This window comes from Thunnus maccoyii, chromosome 3 (assembly GCF_910596095.1).
Source record: "Thunnus maccoyii chromosome 3, fThuMac1.1, whole genome shotgun sequence".
Classification (NCBI taxonomy): domain Eukaryota; kingdom Metazoa; phylum Chordata; class Actinopteri; order Scombriformes; family Scombridae; genus Thunnus; species Thunnus maccoyii.
The window spans coordinates 19,652,733-19,672,150 of NC_056535.1; the positions used below are offsets into that span (position 1 = coordinate 19,652,733).

Consider the following 19,418-nt stretch of genomic DNA (forward strand, 5'->3'; position numbering starts at 1 on the left):
ATTAGGTCAGATGCAGAGGACAAATTTTCTCCCAGGAGTTAATGAAGTGTGACCTAAAACTTTGAAAAATTTCAATTTGGTGACAGGTCAGCACTTCTGAGTGTCCAGAAAGTGTTGCGTTAGGTGTGATACAACATCTACATCATTGTTAGTATTTACTCTGACTGGTTCCATCACCATTGACCTTTAACTCATGATGCACAATTCATGGATAAAAAGTCCAAAAACACACAATTCACAATTTTTCAACTGTGTCTCAAAACAATAGTCAGGTGCCCTTATCAGCATGGCCTGTGTCTTAACCCATAAGCTATGGGGGCCCAAAGGACTAACTTTCTACTTTATTGCAGATAACTGACATGTTATGAGAATTTTCTAACCTTATATACATTTGTTTTGAGTCCATGGTCCCCAAAGTGTCATGTGCAAGAATATGGGGTGTCAGGGTCATTGCCACTTCAGTCCCAATACACTGAAAAATACCTCTCAGCCAATAAATCAGTCTTGTTCATGATATGACTGACTGTGAGGAAACATCTGGTTACCTTTGGGACTTTGATGGGGAAAAGAATGTATACTGTAGTCTGCGGTCTCACATACCTTCCTAGAAAAAAGATAGACCTTTACACTTCCTGCACCTAGCCGCAGACAGATATCAACCAAGCGCTAAAACTGACTTAATGTCCACACAGAGAGTGATAAGTTGTTGAGAGGTGGAATGAAACTGTGACGTTTATTAGATGCACAATTGACATGCTGTAGAGGGAAATCTGTCTTCAGGGCTCAGATTGTGCCACTTCAAAGACTTGGTTTGACACGGTTGCAGACAGTATGTCTCTATCTTTAGTTGCTGAGTGCCCTGCATTTCACCAAAAGTGACCTAATGCAGCTCTCTCATAGGCCCATAAAGAAATAAATCAGTTCCAGAGGAGTTGGCTGACTGAACTATCAGCCAACTCAGAAGTATTTTTACAAACAGCATGTATATACGGTATATATCCAACCCCAAGATGGTGTGACAGTGAACACTGAATAAAAGCAAGCTCTGTTTCATGAACATGTCAGGGAATAGCACAGATTTGGGTCACTGAGGACCCAAAGATGGAGGAAAAAAAGACACATTCTGAAAGCATCTATAGATCTGAGTGAAGCTCCCTGCTAAGGCTCAGCCGCCACTCTGTCTGTGGCCTTTGCAGCATGTGCCAACAGAGGTGTCACTGTGCTCTTTTCTTACCTTCTCAAAGTCGATGGGGTACATCTGCATGGCTGAGCTTTTCAAAGAGGCCAACTTTCCTTTCAGTTCCTCAAGTCGGGCTTTTTCTGGTACCAAGACACAGAGATAGTAAAGAAAAGAAATCCTGGAAGAAAGTGAGGTAATAGCAGAAAATAAATTAAAAAATACTCACCAGTGTCATCGCTTTCCTTTTTTTTATCCTCTTCCATCTCCTTGTCAGTGAGATGAATCTTCACAGAGGACTTGGGAGTGAAAGACTGTATGTGGACTTTCTCCAAGATTTTCCGTATAGAAGCGCAGTCTCTTGTACCCTTGATCCCATAAATTTGCCCATACAGATTAGCCGCTGCCATCACATACTCCAAATGGGTAGTCTAAAAGTGGGCATCCACATACAGTATATACTGGTCATAGTAATAAACATGTTTCGTCATGTTTTAACAGAGCACACAATGTCTGAATAACATCCACAATAAAACAAATACATACTAAATATACCATCATATCAGAGGACATTTCATCCATATGCACAGAAAAGACACAGCTACATTACACAGGGAACCCTGCTTGGAGGCCAAACTGTAGAGGGTACACAGTATGAAAAAAAGGTAGTTCATTAAGGCCAATTACTTCCCTAAACAGAATAGGCAGCTGTAGCAATAGCTCTCTCAATCATTTTCTCTCTCACACACAACACACACACACTGTATCTTGTGGCACTGCTGCTTACGATGCAGCAGCAATTCACATTTTACAGCTATTAAACTTCTCTAAAACAGTGTGAAACAAGAGTATTCAATTCACTCATTTGTTGAAATGCAGACAGTGATGACACAGCATATTTAAACTAACAATGCATGAGTTGAACCATCTAAAACTGATAGAACTTATAAACCTGTAATATAGACTGATCTACTGCAATAATTACTTTTGATTAAAAAGAAGTACATGGGGAACAGATAAGAAGATTATATTACTAGTTGCGTACTAATATCATATAATATCTCTTACTGTAATCTGATCTCTCCCAAACACCCTCTAGATAAGTGAAAATCGGCACTGGCGTTTGTTGTTTTAGCATTGTCTGTCAAAGGTACTTTAAAAACATAAGATGACAACATTTCACACATGTAGGAGGTGATAAAAGGCAGATAATTGAAGATTAAATAAAATGCAGTGGACAAACACTGAGTGTGCGGAGATAGCGTAAAAAGGTGAGGTAAACTGATATGGGAAGAGAGGAGAACAGAATATCATTTCAAAATCATCTTTAAGAGACAATTGGAAACTGTCAATTTCTCACCGCTATCAGTGCACAATTATGACCTCTGAGTTACAGTATTGTCAGCTTAATACTTATTTTATTTCTTAATTTGAATGTATGTATGTTGAAAATTGATTGGTAATTGAGGATGAGAACGTGTGTGGAGAGCAGATTAGAATCTGCCTTTCATTGTCCATATGCAGGTTAAGTGGCATTCACAGCTCAGATAAGAATCCAGTATATGGTCCAACTGAGCAAGAGCCTTTATCAGACCAGATAAAGAAGGAATGTAAGCAGTCATCACCAAATACTGAGGCATTTTTCAGTCATTCCTGTCTTCTGTTTTACGGTCTGTGCTGGAATTATTACTGCATGAGGAAGACAGACAGCTTGATAGGAGCAGACCTACTCACATTGTTAGGGTCAAAGATCAGTGAGTGAGGGCATCTCTTGGATCCAGACCAGAAGGGTAAACCAGTCTTGGTCACCTAAAGCGAAATAGAAAGGAATCTCTTAATCACAGTGATCAACAGCTGAAAAATCACAGGGGGATCTCCAACATGTGAGTCTTTAATATATAGTCATTTATCGATATGTTCTTTTCTCCTCTTAGCCTCTTCTGACACATCAGGAGGCTGACTACCTTCCCATAGCACAGCCAGACTAATACTGTTATCAGTTGTGTGTTGACCACACAATTTGTATGTCTGATAAAGGAACAAAGGGACTGAGAGCTTTGATGTTGCCAAATGGTCCATATGCTGGGAAAAAGAGAGTCTCCTATTGGCGGTGCCAGTTTTCACTGCAGGGGTGCTTTCTATAGCAGCCAAAAGGCATCAACAACAGTCTCCCTTTCAGAATCAGGCTTCAGACAACTCAGGGGCAGAACATGGCATCAATGATGCTTTATCCTCAAAGAGGGGGACACCCCTTTCAGAATTTATATGGTGTTCTTACAGCCCAGAGCAGAAAAAAAGTTACAACCAGAGTCTCACCTTCCCTACAAACAGTATATCTACATCTACATCTATGTATGTTGACATCTATTGCATGTTTGTCTGCTTGAAAAAGGGTACCCTCCTTGGTTGCTCTTCGCACAGTTTCTTCCTTTTACTCCCATTAAGGTTATATAAAAAAATCCAAATCAAGGGTCAAGGCCAAGGTGTCATATTCTGTACAGATTGTAAAGCCCTTTGAAACACATTTGTGATTTTGGACTGTATAAATAAAATTGACTTGGCTTTACTTCTGTTTATTATTTCATAATTGATAAATCCTTCATTGTACTCTATAAATGTAAGAAATATGTAATAAATTACCATCACAAGTTACAATAGCCCCAAATTTTTGTCTTAAAATGTCTTAATTTGTTAACTGTTATAAATAACGATTTACATTTTTATGAAAAAGACAAAAGCAGCAACTCATCACTGACTTGAATAATTAATGAATGATTTAAAAAATGTCTTTAATTAATTGAAAGCATAACAACTAGTTTTAGCCCTCCTCTATAGTCTTTAATTGCTGTAGTTTTGTGAGCAGTTAATGCACCACTCACTATAATGCTAGGCTAGAGGGTAAAACAGTTGATGTATACAAACATTATTTATTTACATCTACAATATAAGGCTTTTAATCTCTGATATCATTTTAGCTACATCTACTGTATATCTTACATTGATCAGTCTCTCATTCTACTTTTCTTTCTTGTACGGAGACTCAGATCAGTGCAGTATAGAAATGCTCCTGTTTTGTCTTTGGGTCAGATCCAGTCATTGTTCCATGTCCAAAAGTTTAAAAACACATGCAGCACCACACTCACATATATGCTGAGGCTGACACCCAGCAAAGTAGCTGTTACGTGAAATGTGTGGTCATACATTATGCTTGTGTACTGGTATTTGTCAGGTTAGGTTGTGACTGTTAACTGAAATGTGTGGCCTTATCATAGTTCCTCATAATTGTGGTAGAAAGTGACTTTCCTGGGGACAATGAAACCATAACTCTACTGCGTCAAAGAGAAATGTAGAAGAAAAAAGAGAACCAAAACTTAAAATATCAACTACCACAGAATTTCTCTACAGCCTGTTATGATAATTAGGCTACACAAAAACATTTGGACATTTTCTGGGATTATAATTTATTTATAACACATGAGAACTGGGTAAACATATCAGGGTAAGTCATAATAGAACAAAAAGTAATGTTTCTCTCAAGAGCTGTAGAGGGCATTCAGTACTCAATAAATATTTAAGCAGACATAAATGAAGGAAAATCATTCTAGGCCAGAGGGATTTCTACAGTATAACCCTGCATGCAGGGATATTTGCTTATGGTAGAAATGGCCAGTTGCTGGCAGGGGTTAGTGAGGGTCTGTTTGGGTTGTTACTGATCTGTGCCCCCCCAGGTGTGACAGCAACATGTGACATCACTCTGTCTGCATGCTTCACCAGATTACAAACCCTCAGAGCTGCTTAGAGATATTTATCAGCAGTGGTTTTCAGTGGTTCAGGTTTCAAACAAGGTTAATAGTGGCCTCAGAGCCTGGGGAAATATGCTGCATTACTCCATGAAGTGAAATGTGAAAAATGAAACACAGAATGGCAATCATTCGCTGATGTGCTAATGCCATATTGTAGTGTTTAATTGGTATGCTAAGACCTTTCACTGGATAAGGAGAACTTAAGCTTCATGTGCAACACTGCCCTCCTGTGTCAACAGATTATAATGACAGGTTTAAAGTTGTTTGTCCTTAAGTATGATTTTACCTGTTTACGTGGAAAACAGTGCAGGAGCTGACAGATCTCATTGTTATAGAGAGTCTCCCACTTGCAACGTGCCCAGCTCACACAGTCGTCCCAGCTTGTGGGACGTTGTCCTCCAGCTTTCATGTCCACCAGGCTGCTATACACCCCTCCAAACACCTCCAAGGCCTCAGCATCTCCATGGCCCAGAGTCCGCCCTACAAACTCTGCGTCCCTGTAGAAAGCAGTGTGGCAATTGCTTTTGATTTAATGACAGACATATAGGGTACAGTAAGTAATAATCACTGCCAAGACAAGACAAGACAAGTATTGTTTTAAGGTCTCCTTGTATAATTCTCTAAGTCTAATTTACAGAAAAAAAAAGCTCTGACTTCTACTCTTCTGACAGTTAAACTTTGGGAACAACACTGATGTCGAAAGTGAAAATGGGAAATGTCCTCAAGGAAACATCAGTTTGGTTGCCCTTACATGTATCAAGCACAGAGACGAATGACTAAACAGATCTTTGTAAATTAGGGTGTAGTCTTGGTGGTGACTCAGAGGGTATTCCTTTGACGCTTGGCTGAGGACTCATAGAAGGAGGAGGGAAGTGTTTAGTAAGCTTGAATGTGCTGGTCGATGTCTGGACAGTTCTTGCGCCATACTCTCATGCCAGCTCACAGTACACGGCATTGCGTTGTGAAAAAAATTAATAAACATATGCCTCCTCTGCATACAGCCATACTCAAACAGGTCTGAACATGAACTTTAAGAGTCATGCATGGAGCTGCCTGGGTGGAAAACACAACAAAATATGACTGGACCTTTCCATGACCTTATTACCACGTCATAAAATTTACCGGACTAACATGTAGCTGACCTGCCAAAAAGGTTTTCCTTTCCAACTGCACTACAAAGAGGCATTTCAGAGGAAAAAGCAGTAATTAGAGTATTCCTAAAGGCATAATACAAGTTCATACTCCTAAACATCAGTTTAACGTGAGAGGCTTTAATGGATGTGTGGACTAGCAAGTACCATTCCTGCTCTAGTCATGATTTTTGCCTGTAAAGACACAAGAAAGCATGAAAGTACTTTACAATAAGGGGGATTAAATCAAATCTCACCAAAACAAACAGAGAGATATCTAAAAACACGGCTGGATTAGGAGGGCTCCGAGGCTCAAAGCTCAGACGCATTTGGACCTTGAAGCTTGCATCTGTCACTGACGTCTTGTTACGATATAATTAGGTCAATGCTTTATAGTTAGCTTAGTGTTTTCAGTCTCCTGCATTAAATATTACGTGTAAAGTACATCATGTTTTACTGGCATGTTTTTCTGCATCAATCTAAGCTGTCTTTAGAATTAATCTATTATTGGGATAAAACAGAGTGCAGCCAGAGTGCAGTTCATGTCATTTTTACTAGGGGTTCATTGCTAAAAACCAACCACGTTTTCCTGTTTATAAAACAAAATAATGAGCTTGGACCAGTTCATTAACTTTTGTAGGTTTGCTGGAATGCTTTGTAAGAGAGCGGAAAAAAAACATTGTAAAACTTGCAACTAGTGGTCATTAGGTGCCAGCAGATTTAAAGCACATTGGCAAATGCAGTTTCTCACATTTGTTGGAGGCAACGCTTGCCACTTACCTCAGAAAAAGATTCACATTTTCAGGAGTTTGTTTGAACATCCCCTCAAACTGGTCTCTGGCCCACTGAAAGAATTTTAAAGAAAACCTTAATAAAATATATCTCAAATGTTTATATTTTAATGAGACTAATATAAGAGTCCTATAATAAATTCATAATTTTTCAATAGTTAAAACTGTTAGAGAGGTGCTGATTCAACTCCAAGATATTTTTTGAGATTGTAGTTTGCGGTGTCACCACTTTTGAATTGCAATATATGAATTATATTAAAATATATTTTAAATGTTTTGCCCTTCTGAATATGTAAATGAGGCATAAAAATATAACACCTCTCATTATAGTGCAGTCAAATGCAACATCACCGTAAATTACTACAGAACTGATGCTACCCAAAAAAGAACTGACTAGTATTTCTTGACAAAAACGGAACATTTTAAACATTTAAAGTAAGGTGGCAGTAATTGCATGGTCTCTTTTGTATTGCAATGCATGGTTTTTCTATTTTTCTGGTCATTCACTGTAGTTTATGACACAAAATGAAGGAAAATGAAGCAAAGGAAGGAAACACGCCATGTAACTTCTTTCCTTTATGGCAAAGATGAACATAAAACTGGAGAACTTAGAGGTCAACATTGTACCTGCAGGGTGTGCTCAATGCGGTGAGGGAAGTTCTTGAGAGTGCACAGTGGGATGGCGTCATTAGAACTTGATTTGGCTGGTCCGTAAGACTCTGTCAGGTGAGGCACCACCACCAGAGTATGACCTTTGCTTCCAAGAGTACCCCCCTCCAGCATTGACTTCTGGTGTTGAACGCAGCGGCTATCAAGATAGGCCCCTGGGTAGCAAAGAGAGGTGAAACACACAAAGGCATTTGTACCCAAATATGTACTCTTGTAAAGTCACTGTGATCAAGAATACTTAATGTAATAACAGCAGTAAGTGTTTATGGTGCAAACTGCACTGTGCTGGTGTTGTGTGTGCACAGTAGCGTCCTCACTGGCTTCCACGTTATCCAGGGCTGCAGCCACTCCATCGAGACCCATGAAGAACTTGTAATCATACACTTGTTCGCTGTCCGGGTCCAGACGATTCTGGTGAGCGGTGATGTTCATCTGTGGGTTCATCACTTGCACTGCCTTCGCTGCAACTTCCGATTTTGGTTTCTGTTCATGGAAAAGTGAGCAAACGGGTAAAATCGAACACAAACAAAAGTGTTAATGTGGGATGGAGATAAAAAAAAGATAATGTTATATAGATATACTGTATATGCACATGGAAGGTGATTCTGCATTTTGTTTGTTCTATATCATTGTACAGATTTGTTGTTGGATCTTTTTATGAAACTATTGCAAACATTCAGCAATTTGTTACATCTAAAGAACACATCTTGGTCTTTAATAATTCATGTTTTTACTATACTGTCACTGTATTCTGAGTGTCTCTGCTCTTCTTTAATATAACAGTAGATGTCAACATACTCACAAAGTGTACTCAGCTCTGTGTTGTGTAAGTTGTTTAGATAGTGGCGGTTGTTTACTCAGACACGAGAGATCTGTCTGATATACCCCTAAAATAAATTGCAAAATAAAACACACACAAACGATGGAACGTGGCAGCTCTGTGTAATCTGACACAAGCCACCTCAGACTGTCACAATACTTTTACCCCCATCCTGTCCCGTTAGTAAAGCTCTCTGACCCTTCCACTTAGTCGAACAAGAACCAGTGAGCTATGATGGCATGTGAGATTCCTCACCACCCGCAGTAGGTTGTAATATGCTGTACTGCATTTTCTCACCCCAATATCTGGAGACCTGAACAGAAACTGGCGGTTCAAGTTGGATCTCTCTATGTAGTCCATGTCTGTTAAGGTGATGTGCCCTTCTTCTCCAGCACCGAGCCCAATGAGGGCAAAATTCTTAAGAAGCTCGCAGCCAATAGCACCAGCTCCAACCTTAAAAAATGACAAGTGAGGGTGTGTTACAGTAAAGGTAGTTCATGCAAACACTGTCCCCAAGTTAAAACTACATATTATTGGTAAAGAAGAGAGTTTGTCTCTTACAGTGTAGCAGAAAAGTATTAATCTATTGTTGCACATTACTTCTTTCACTTTCTAATCCTTTGGGTGACATTTCTACAGTGTTAGAATAAACACATCCATGCTCTCTCTCTCTCTCTCTCTCTCTCTCTCTCTCTCTCTCTCTCTCTCTCTCTCTCTCTCTCTCTCTCTCTCTCTCTCTCTCTCTCTCTCTCAAACACACTCACCCAACAAACAACAGTAAAAAAATGACACGTTTAAAGGAAACAGAGAGAGGGCTTGGCACTTATGAACGGGCCGTGCACAAGAGGTCGACACCGGCAGGAAATTCCGCCTGAACCAGAGCCGTTTCCTGCATTTGCCATCATTAACACCAGACAAGATCAGAGCAAAACACAGATGGAGCTCCTGCTTTCCAGTGCACAGTGTGCCACCTGCTGGATAAATATCAAACCTGCCCTCACCAAGAAATACTTCTGGCTCGACAGCTTCTCCTGGAACTTCTCTCCGAACACGGCGATCTGTCCGTCGTACCTTGTACCTTTCTGTCAGAGAGGAAAACAACAACGTTTAATTTACATAGATCCAAAAATGGTTTCCATCGTTCTAATGGATTGTTCCTGGTTGATATATGTGAGATGTTTAAATTGAGGAATCTGTTAACATACGGCTGAAAAAGAGCACTCTGCCAGTTGGTCCTTGTCTTCAGGGAGGCACTCAAGTGCATCAAAATATAGCCACTGCCGAAGGGGCGTGAATTTCCTGCTACATGCCTGCAAGAACGTTATAAAGTGCACAGAGCCAAATCGAGTCAGCTATACACACTGCTGGCAATAAGTGTTAATTTATGCACATTAAATATATAGATAGATATATAGAAAGCTTCAACAGCAGCGTTAATATTCTTCATCAAAAACAAAATTCATAAACACACATTGACCTCTGACCTCACCTTAATAACTTCCTGAGCAGCCAGGCCTCCTATGAAAGCATTGAGAGGAGCCAAATCACCCTGAGCTGTGAAAGACAGGATTTGCACCGCAGCCTCATCCAGCTGTTCCAGCTGTGTGACCGAATTCAGCTCTCTCACTGTGTCAAGCAGGGCATCTGCATCTGACTGCACAGGATTAACCACCAACAAATTAGCTTTAATGATTACATTAATACCAGTGCCTGTTTGACATTTTAAAAAGAATACTGTCTAAAATATCCTGTAGACTCCACTGACCTGACACCAAGGACGAGGGAGTCGCTGCTCTTTCTTCACAAATCTATGGAGGGCTTGGAAGGCCAAGTGCAGGGTCTTATGCCTTGATATTTTTCCAAAATCGTTCATTTTCAGCAGTTCATAGTCCGATAAAGCCTCACTGATTGGTTTCTGCAATTAATTTTGTATTTATTTAATCAAGAGTAATTTAAAAAAATAAAAATTACAAATCAAGACAATGAAAACAAAATATTGATACTTACAAAACTCAACACTGAGGACTGTTTAACCTCAGTCACTACACCACCACGTTCATACTGAGAGAAGTTTGAGGTGTCACCAATGCTGAAAGAATGTTGGCCTGGTGGTAGAGGTGAGAAATTACATACAGATGATGAGATACATAATCATTCTCATTACAGCTATAAAACTGAAAGTTGAAAATGCTGAACACTATACTGAAGGCTTGAGAGTGGCTCATGACTACGCTGCATGTTGTGACTCATGGCAAAATAATACTAACCACGGACTTTGATCTCCACAGGGGCAATGTTGTTGAGCTCCGTCATGCCTTGGACTTCAGAGAAGGAGACATGACAGCCGTCGGAAAATCCATGCTTCCTGTCATCTGTGCAGACCACAACTCCAGGATTCCCCTAAATTATAAACCATCTTCAAATGTGAAAGAAATATTCTAGCAATAATGTTCAGGTTTTAAAATTTATTCAGAAAGATGAGAGGGGCCTGTGTGGAGTTTTCATGTACTTCTTGTGCAGGTTAGCTAAACTGGCAACTCTAAATTGCCTGTAGGTGTTAATGTTTCCCAACACAAGTGGGATACACAGGTTGGATGAGTGCATGAATGAATGCATGTATGGATTAGAGAGGCTTTTAATATGCCAATAACATAAAACACATGGAAGGTATTACCTTAGAGATATTTTGAATCATTGCCGATACAGGCATCTCCCCATCAGTGTCCAAGACCTCAAACTGATCCCCAAAGTCACAGAACAGCTGACTGCATATGAATCACAAGGATTTAAATTCTTTATTCCACACACTGTTAAGTACATCCAATCATTTTTTGACAGTTCGTCTTGCCTACTTACCCACAGAGTCCTTTGGTGTCTGCTACAATGAACTTGATTCCTTGCGAATGGCAGAAGTCACCAAAACGCTTCTGATCATCCAGTGAGGAGTCAGTGAGGACCACCACCTGAAAAATTAAAGTCCCCCTCCACTCAAAAATGTGTTCTGCTTATTGTTTCGTCACTTCTGTGTTTGAGCTTCACTGTGCAGACTGACAAATTTGCAGAGTGCAGAGAGACACTAAGAGGGCTGTTTTCACATTCATCTCCTGAAGCAAGGAAAGTTTCTCTGCGCTCACCTTCAATCAAGCACGATTTTGTGACATCACAACTAATGATTCACAATGATTTCAGTGAAGCAGGAGACATCTTGTGTCAAGCAGTTAAACATGCTAACTGAAAACTATTTGCACAGATTCAGGATTTGTATGTGAGGGAGAAGGAGTAGAAATAATTTTAAGAATTTATAACTTGATAATTGAACTTTTTTTGTGTAAAAATTGTTAGTCAACACAGAGTGGTCTTGAAGAAGAGAGTCCATTGTTGCTTAACTGTGATTGGTACATGGTTATACATGACATCACATCACCTTTTTCCTAGCCCTGCCCATTTCAAACACAGACAAAAACAGGAATGCAGAAATCAGTCATGTGAAATAAACCAAACCTGCTCTCAATTTGACAGAAAATTATGAGTTAATCTAGGACTCCATCACATAGAAAATATGTTTTTCAATAGATATCAACATGAAACCTTTAGCCACCGTCAGGTATTATTAGGAGTTACCTGAAATTGTAGAAGTTGGTCCTCATCCAGTGGTCTCGTGTTGGCAGATACATGCACATGCGGGTTTAAGGCAGACAGCTGTGGTAGGGAACACGTAGCTCGGTTCTCACCGATATGGGACTCCTTTAGGAAAAACTGGTGGGAAAATAAGTCACAGGTTGACAAAACTCAATCTCAACTTAAGGTCCACTAACCTGCTTCATCAGCATATGTAGTTTGCAGTTATCATGTTTATGTTTATATTGAAAATGTAACAAATAGGGCTGTATGATATGACGATATATATAGTGTGATGAGAGAAAAACGTCTATCGTTTCATATTATGCTCTATTGTTTATTTCATTATGTTGCAAATGACACTTTATAGTAATATTTTTCATTTGGACTCTGTCCATTTTTTGTGCGGATTAAATAGATAAATGACTTTTTCTTGGCTTTTTACTCGCAAAGCTTTTATTGCACTTACAGTAATGTAACGAGTTTAGTTTGTCAACTCTCCTCTGCTGTGCTACACACAAGGAGGGCTGAGCTCCACCCTCACTGAGAAAAAGCAGAGAGGAGGAGAGAGAAACAGCGAGAAGGTGACTATAAATGAAAGCAAAACACACTAGAGACTGTCATTATGTTATTTACCAAATGTATGCACACTCATTTCATTTCAGCTAAGTGTGAGCATCTCTGCTGCGTTTTGCTTTCATTTCTGGTCACGCTAGTTTCTTCTGCTCTCTGTGGTTCTCCATGGACGGGGCTGAGCTCTCCGTGTGTCTGCAGCGCAGCAGAGGAGAGACAGCGAACCAGGTACTTGAGTTAACGAAAACTACACTTATTACGTTAGCGTAAACGTAATAAAAACTTTGTGAGTAAAAAGCCAAGAAGAGTAATTTAATTTAATCCACATAAAGGTTGGACCAGAAACTATTTATTCATTGAATTTACAAAAAATGTGCTATATCAGGATATGTATCATTATTGGGATATGAAATAACCTATATCAGGATATGAGATTTTGGTCATAACAGACAGCCCAAGAAACAAATAGGTAAAAAAACAAAAAAAACAAAAACAAGAATAATAAATAAAATGAACAGTAAACATATACTGCACACTCTCAATAAACAAATTCTCAAAAACAACATAAATAAATATTACAAGTCCAAAGAGGAGTATACACATACAGTATATGGTCCTACCCCCTCTCCAGAACTCAAACAATTAACTCAATGTTTATCATATGTACAACTCACAACCAACTACCCCAGTGCTATTATGTACAATCTAAATATCCATCCAGTGTCAATCAGATGTAACCTTGCCAACCCCTCCTCATCACTATACCTCTTCAAAATGATTTCTTTGTACATATTCTTGAATTGATTTATATTTGGGCTTTGCTTGAGTTCTATAGGCCCATCCAAACCATTCCACAAATTTACACTGTAAATTGAAATATACATAGTCTTCTGAATAGTACGAACAGTGTTTTTTTTTTAAATTAAACTTTCCTCTTAAATTATAACCCCTCTCTCTGTCTAAGAACATTTCTTGTGTGTTATCCTGAAGTAAATTGCTTCTTGTTTTATACATTATTTGTGCTGTCTTAAATGCTACAAGATCCATGAACTTCAAAGCATGTGACTTTAAAAACAGCTTGTTAGTGTGTTCACGATGTATTGTTCACTATCCTTATTGCTCTTTTTTGTACTATGCATAATGAGTGTAAGTTGGTTTTGTGCGTGTCACTACAAACCTCCACACAGTAAATTCAGATACAGTAAGACAAGTGAAACTATCATGAAACTATACATGTTCAAATTTTCCATGATTCAGAGCACCTCCTCACTCTTTTGTCAATGGCTGTTTGCAAGGTTAAGAATGAGCCTTAAAACCCCAAATTACACGTTGTTTGATAGAATGTTTTAAATAATTGTGGTTTTAACCATAGCAGCTATCTATAGCTCTGATCGTGACTGTACAGGGATGGGAGGGGTAGAAATGTCCTGAATTGTGAAAGTATACTACCTTCCTTTAAAAAGCCATTTACAATTACCAAGAAATATGTTCCAACACACGCAACTTCTTTTTCACATGTAAAAGTCATTAACATTTATGAATGCTCGATGAACATTTTAAATTATTATACTATTACAGGCAATTACATAATTACTAATGTAATAGAGGTATTTTTAAAAGTTTAAACCCTTTTCAATTATTTAATAATGTGTTATTGTTGGCATTGCCTTTAAATAGACATTTAAGATTAAAAAAAAAAATCTTTAACAGGATTATTATATTATTATTTTCCTAACTGGCAGCCCCTGCTTTAACAGGAAGTTGATTTAACAGGAAGTCTTAAATCAGTCTTACGTATACAGTATATATCCGAAAATATTTATTTATTTATTTATTCATGTATTTGTTATTTACAGATGAGCACCACAGGATTAGACTGGTACCTGGGAGGACAAGTCAGTCCAAGTTGTCTGGCCCTCATCCTGCACAGTGACAGAATTCACTCCGGACAGGATCACATTTTTGGCGATTTCTACTCCAAGACCACGCATGCCTGCAATAAGGACGTTGGCAGTGCCCATCCGGTGCATCGCCTCATGACCCAGAACATACCTGTACATGTAAAAGGACGAGTAAGTCTGTGGGCCAGCGGTCTATGCAGTCCATATTTATCTTTAACTCGCTGGTTTTACTTACAGTTGTCGAGAGTAGAATCCTTCATCGATGTCACCCATCTTTGACATGTTGTTATTGCAGTTTTTTTAGTAACTGTCTCCAATTTGATCAGTTTTAACTCAGAGATCAGAAGACACCTGACTGTACTACAACCGAGCAGGCCAAACAAGAAACAGAAAGTAAGTCAGCTGAGATATATGATGAGAAGTTTTAATCATTTCACTTTCGTTTCAGAAGATTCTCTGCAAGTTTTGTCATCGTGCCAATAAATATTTTCTGAAGTGGCCACTAGATGGCGACTAAGAGCCACTTATCTTGTGACCACTGTTTTTACTGCTCCTCAGAAAATCTACAGTATTCTGGTCAAAGATCCCCTCCAGACATATACAACTGTAAAGGATAATGTGCGTCAAATGTATTTTTTTTTTTAAAAAAGTCTCTATTAAAATGTTTGTAATAACAACTACTCCTAAGTCATTAAGTGGCTCCAAACTATTTGTGACATTTAGCAATAAAGAGATCAGTCCCCTCATGGGCGCCTGGCCAAGGGCACCAAAATGTCCAGAAACAGCTTTGATCAAACCCTCATTTGATTCAGTTTTAATGCTTTAATGTACCTACAATCATGATTTGTCACAAATCATGATTGTAGGTACATGCCTTGAACTCAGACCAACTTTCCTCCTTCAGCAGATGAATGTGAAAACAGCCCTCTAGTGTCAGATAAACACTCAAACACTTTGAGTCGAGGGGGACTATAAAAATGTATATTTTTGACTGTAGGTCGAACTGGAGGATTAGGGTGGGGAAAAGTCAATAATAATAACAACAACAACAATAAAAATAATAATAGTAACATTTTTGCATTATTGTAAGTATCTGTTGACCTAAATGAAATGAAATTAATTATAAATGTTAATTTCAGATAACCCTTGAGGATTTTTTTTACATATTGTTACTTAACTTGGATGTCTGAGCTTCACTGTGCAGTTTGATACCAGAAGGATTTTCTCTGCTCTCACCTTAAATCTGAGTTTAAGATGTGTCCGTACAAGCACGATTTTGTGACATCACAACTTTGAAGCAAATCATAGTTCAATAACCAGCTTACACAGGTGCAATGTTGAAACTTGAAATATCCAGCACACTTGCATTGAGACGTAGGAGACGTCTTGTGTCCAGTTGTTCAACTTTTGAAATGAATATTTGCATATTATTCTGAATTTTTCAATGAGTGAGAAGAAATAGCTGTGCACTTATGAAATGTTTAACAAGTAAACAGAACTTTATCTGTGGAGAGAACAAAAAAAAACATACCAGCCATAAGTTATTATTCATAGTAGATTATTTTTAAAAACATGTCTGGAAGGGATCATTTCCATGGTGACACTAACAGTGATACACCCTAGTATTGCCTAATGTGTTTGTCATTCATTTCAACAATCTCAGTCTGGTGTAAAGCCAAAGAAAATCCCGTCCAGAAGAAAGTGCCGTCTGATTAGGAGTGATTCATCATTACGTTTCAGCAGAGTCCATAAGATGACATATGACTATACTCATTATTAGGTAAGTTTGAGGAACAGAAAAAAAGAACCTAAAATCAGTTTCAATAACTGACATTATTGCTTCACATCATGACGAAGACAACATTTTTGAGTTGTGATTGTGATCTTATAGTCACTGTAATGAAAATAACAGTTTTATGTCCATTTATTTGAAAAAACTGTCCTGGGAATTTGCTCTCAGACATTAATGTATCTCTGGAGATGCGCCTGCTCAATAACAACACAAAATATTCCTTGTATGGACAAAATCTAAATCTATGTTGCATGGCCCAGCGTCCTAAATTTATGTATGTTTGTTTAACCTTTCATATATCTCAAGTAGTACATGAGTTAGACAGGGACAAATGCAAATTTGAGTTCTGGATGTGATGTCCTTAACACTGTTGTTTTTGACCGTTTGTTTGATTAATCTCTAGATATCCATGACGTCACTTTAGCGAGTCCTTGTCGAGCGCCAATCAAAACAACCATGATGGTTTCATGCAACTTTTTGCATCAGTACTTCTACAGTACTTACATACAAACTATGCTCTATTACAGTAAGACGAATGATAATGGATCTTTGTGACACCTGTGGTGTAGAAAGACACTGTGCATTTACCTTTGAAACAATATGGTAACAGAGTTTTCAAACAGCTGGTATTACTGAACTTTGGATTCAGTGGTAGATGTTTAACTTTTGGATCAGCTTTATTGTGTCGGTGATAACATTCCCATTGGGACATTGTCATACAATGTTACTGACCGAACAGCCAGTTTTTATATAGCCTAATGAGTTTCAGTTGCCAGTTCAAGATTCAAGATTCAAAAAACTTAAATATCCCTGAGGGGCAATTGGCTTTACAGACAGTAGTCCAACACAAATACATACAATACATCATACACAACACAGCACAAGATCCATATTTCCTACACTGTCACAATGAGTCATGGAAAAAAGAAAGAAAGATGCGATGACATCTTGGGTTATACTTTAAGAAACCAATAGCAGATGGAACAAAGGACAATCTGTATTTGTTAGTGCTACCTTTGAGGAGACTAAACCTCTGCCCTGATGGAAACATCTGGGACTCAACATGTCTAGTATGTTGAGGGTCCAAAACAAAAGTCTATGCCTCTGAGATGAGGTGCTGAAGGTCATTAAGGGTATCACCAGTAATTTCACGACACAGCTTGACTTTTTTTTTTTTCCAGTATTCCTGTTTTTAAGATTTAGAGTGCCAAACCAGCAAATCATAGAAACAGAAAGGATAGACTCAATAAAAGAATAAAAGAAGAATAAAACATTCTCATCAGTGTAGTGTCCACATTAAAACTTTGCAACTGCCTTAAAAAGAACATCTGTTGATTTGCCTTTTTTACATATAGCATCTGTATTTGCATCAGATTTAAGCTTGTGGTCTAGGACAGTGACCAAATGCTTACATTGTTGCACTTCTGCCACTGGCTCATCCTTAATCACACACAGTGCAGTGGAAGTTCTTTGGTTTTAGCCACATTTATTTTTAGGAAAGACTGATCACAACAGTTAACAAATTCATCAAGGACGTGGCCGAGGTCTTGCTCCACACCCTGGAGAAGACTCACGATTACTGAGTCATCGGCAAATCTTGATACATGATTGCTCTGACTCTCATTTGTATATAAAACGACTAAGTGGTGAAAGTGCACAGCCCTGAGGGGATCTGGGAAAGTTTACTGGACAGAGTTCTATTAACCCGGACCCTCTGAGATCTGCTCGTTAAGAAGTCAGTGAGCCAACATACTGTACTAAAATCCGTATTAAAATTAGATAAGAGCCTGTGAGCAAGGACATGTGGTTGAATACAATTAAAAACAGAAGAAAGGTCAATAAAATGCAAACGTGCATGGTTCTGATTTCCCTTCAGGTGCCTCAGTACAAGATTTAAGAGCTACAAGAGTAGCTACAGCGTCCTTCACTCCCCTCCTTGCCCTGTAGGAACACTGTAAGGGGTCCAACATATTATCCACTGTGTGTAGAATTTCAGATTTGACAATATGTTCAAATATTTTCATAACAAGAGACGGAAGGGCCACAGTCCCTTAGGAACCTTTGCCACCGGCACCACAATGGATTCCTTCCACATGCTAGAAACTCTCTGTTGTTCCACGGAGGATCGGAAAACAAATGAAAAAATACCGCACAGTTTCCAGGCACAACACAGGCACAATAATTTCCCCCCTACAACCAAAAAGATTTACACACAACCACCTCATCGATTTTAATCTTACAGCCTACAGGCACATTTCAAAAATTAAAAAGCTCATCATTGAAATCTTAAATATCAAACCTAGAGCAGAATTTGTATCTCTTCTGCCAATTCAGCATCAGGCTTCTCAGGATAAAATACTCTTCTGTCCTTGTTCTGTATCCCAAACATGGACTTGATTCCTTTCCAAGCCAACCTTGAGTACCCTTCATTCAGCTCACCCTCTGCTTTCCTTTTATACCTTGTTACCTCCCTCATAATAAGTCAGCTTCTTCTGATTGAGGGCATGTTGAAGCGATTTGCTAATTCAGGGCTTATTATTAGGGGTAAAGGACATGTTTTGTGAGAAATCACAAGAGATGTAGCTACTTCTGCCAGTTGCTACTAGTGCAGCGCCCCATAAATTACATACCAAACACTCAACTTGTTTCATATGTTGCTGTGTTTTATTATCCCACTTCTGATTGTTTATATTCTTGTGTGACTTCATTTTATTCCCCTGTTTTATGATGTTTTCCTTTTGTTTAAAATATTTGTTTAATTCTTTTTCTTCTTCTTCTTTCTGTCGAGCACTTTGTAACATTGTTAAGAGAAGTGTTATATAAATAAAGTTTATTATTAATATATCCGTAAAACCAGGTGGTCTGACCAGATGCATTCCTCTCATAACGTCCTGTCTGGAGATGCTTGTATCTGAAGAGAAACTTCTTTCCTCATCTGAAAGCAATGCATTTTTGGCAAAAAGCCTACAGGCGCAGATAGACAAGACGGTTTCAACTACTGAGAAGTTTTTTCCACTAAATTTGGCACAATGAGTGGAAAAGAGTTGCACTTTGGGGTTATATTATGACTCTACCGGGAGGAAACGAAGAGGATATTTTTGAGGTGGTCGATTTCGCAACTATTTCATGTTTCCTTGTTGAGGG

The 19,418-nt window shown here is 38.6% G+C and overlaps 1 protein-coding gene and 1 long non-coding RNA gene across 2 annotated transcripts in view; one reads left to right on the plus strand and one right to left on the minus strand.

Annotated features, from left to right (window-relative positions):
* Nucleotides 1–15,034, minus strand: part of uba7 (ubiquitin-like modifier activating enzyme 7) — a 37,300-nt gene extending 22,266 nt beyond the window's left edge. The window contains exons 1-19 of the mRNA XM_042405933.1: nt 14,718–15,034; nt 14,465–14,633; nt 12,012–12,146; nt 11,247–11,353; nt 11,065–11,155; nt 10,658–10,790; nt 10,398–10,495; nt 10,156–10,305; nt 9,880–10,044; nt 9,596–9,700; nt 9,392–9,472; nt 8,688–8,843; nt 7,888–8,053; nt 7,529–7,725; nt 6,891–6,955; nt 5,267–5,477; nt 2,912–2,986; nt 1,407–1,608; nt 1,235–1,320 (exon numbers count right to left, since the gene is read on the minus strand). Coding sequence (XP_042261867.1) covers nt 1,235–1,320; nt 1,407–1,608; nt 2,912–2,986; nt 5,267–5,477; nt 6,891–6,955; nt 7,529–7,725; nt 7,888–8,053; nt 8,688–8,843; nt 9,392–9,472; nt 9,596–9,700; nt 9,880–10,044; nt 10,156–10,305; nt 10,398–10,495; nt 10,658–10,790; nt 11,065–11,155; nt 11,247–11,353; nt 12,012–12,146; nt 14,465–14,633; nt 14,718–14,764 — 2,439 coding nt within the window. The 5' untranslated portion in view covers nt 14,765–15,034. The remainder of the gene's footprint in view (nt 1–1,234; nt 1,321–1,406; nt 1,609–2,911; nt 2,987–5,266; nt 5,478–6,890; nt 6,956–7,528; nt 7,726–7,887; nt 8,054–8,687; nt 8,844–9,391; nt 9,473–9,595; nt 9,701–9,879; nt 10,045–10,155; nt 10,306–10,397; nt 10,496–10,657; nt 10,791–11,064; nt 11,156–11,246; nt 11,354–12,011; nt 12,147–14,464; nt 14,634–14,717) is intronic.
* Nucleotides 14,543–15,442, plus strand: LOC121893835. The gene is made up of 3 exons (XR_006095433.1): nt 14,543–14,653; nt 14,809–14,875; nt 15,041–15,442. It is a non-coding gene; the product is annotated as an uncharacterized LOC121893835 (long non-coding RNA).
* The last annotated feature ends 3,976 nt before the right edge of the window (nt 15,443–19,418 follow it).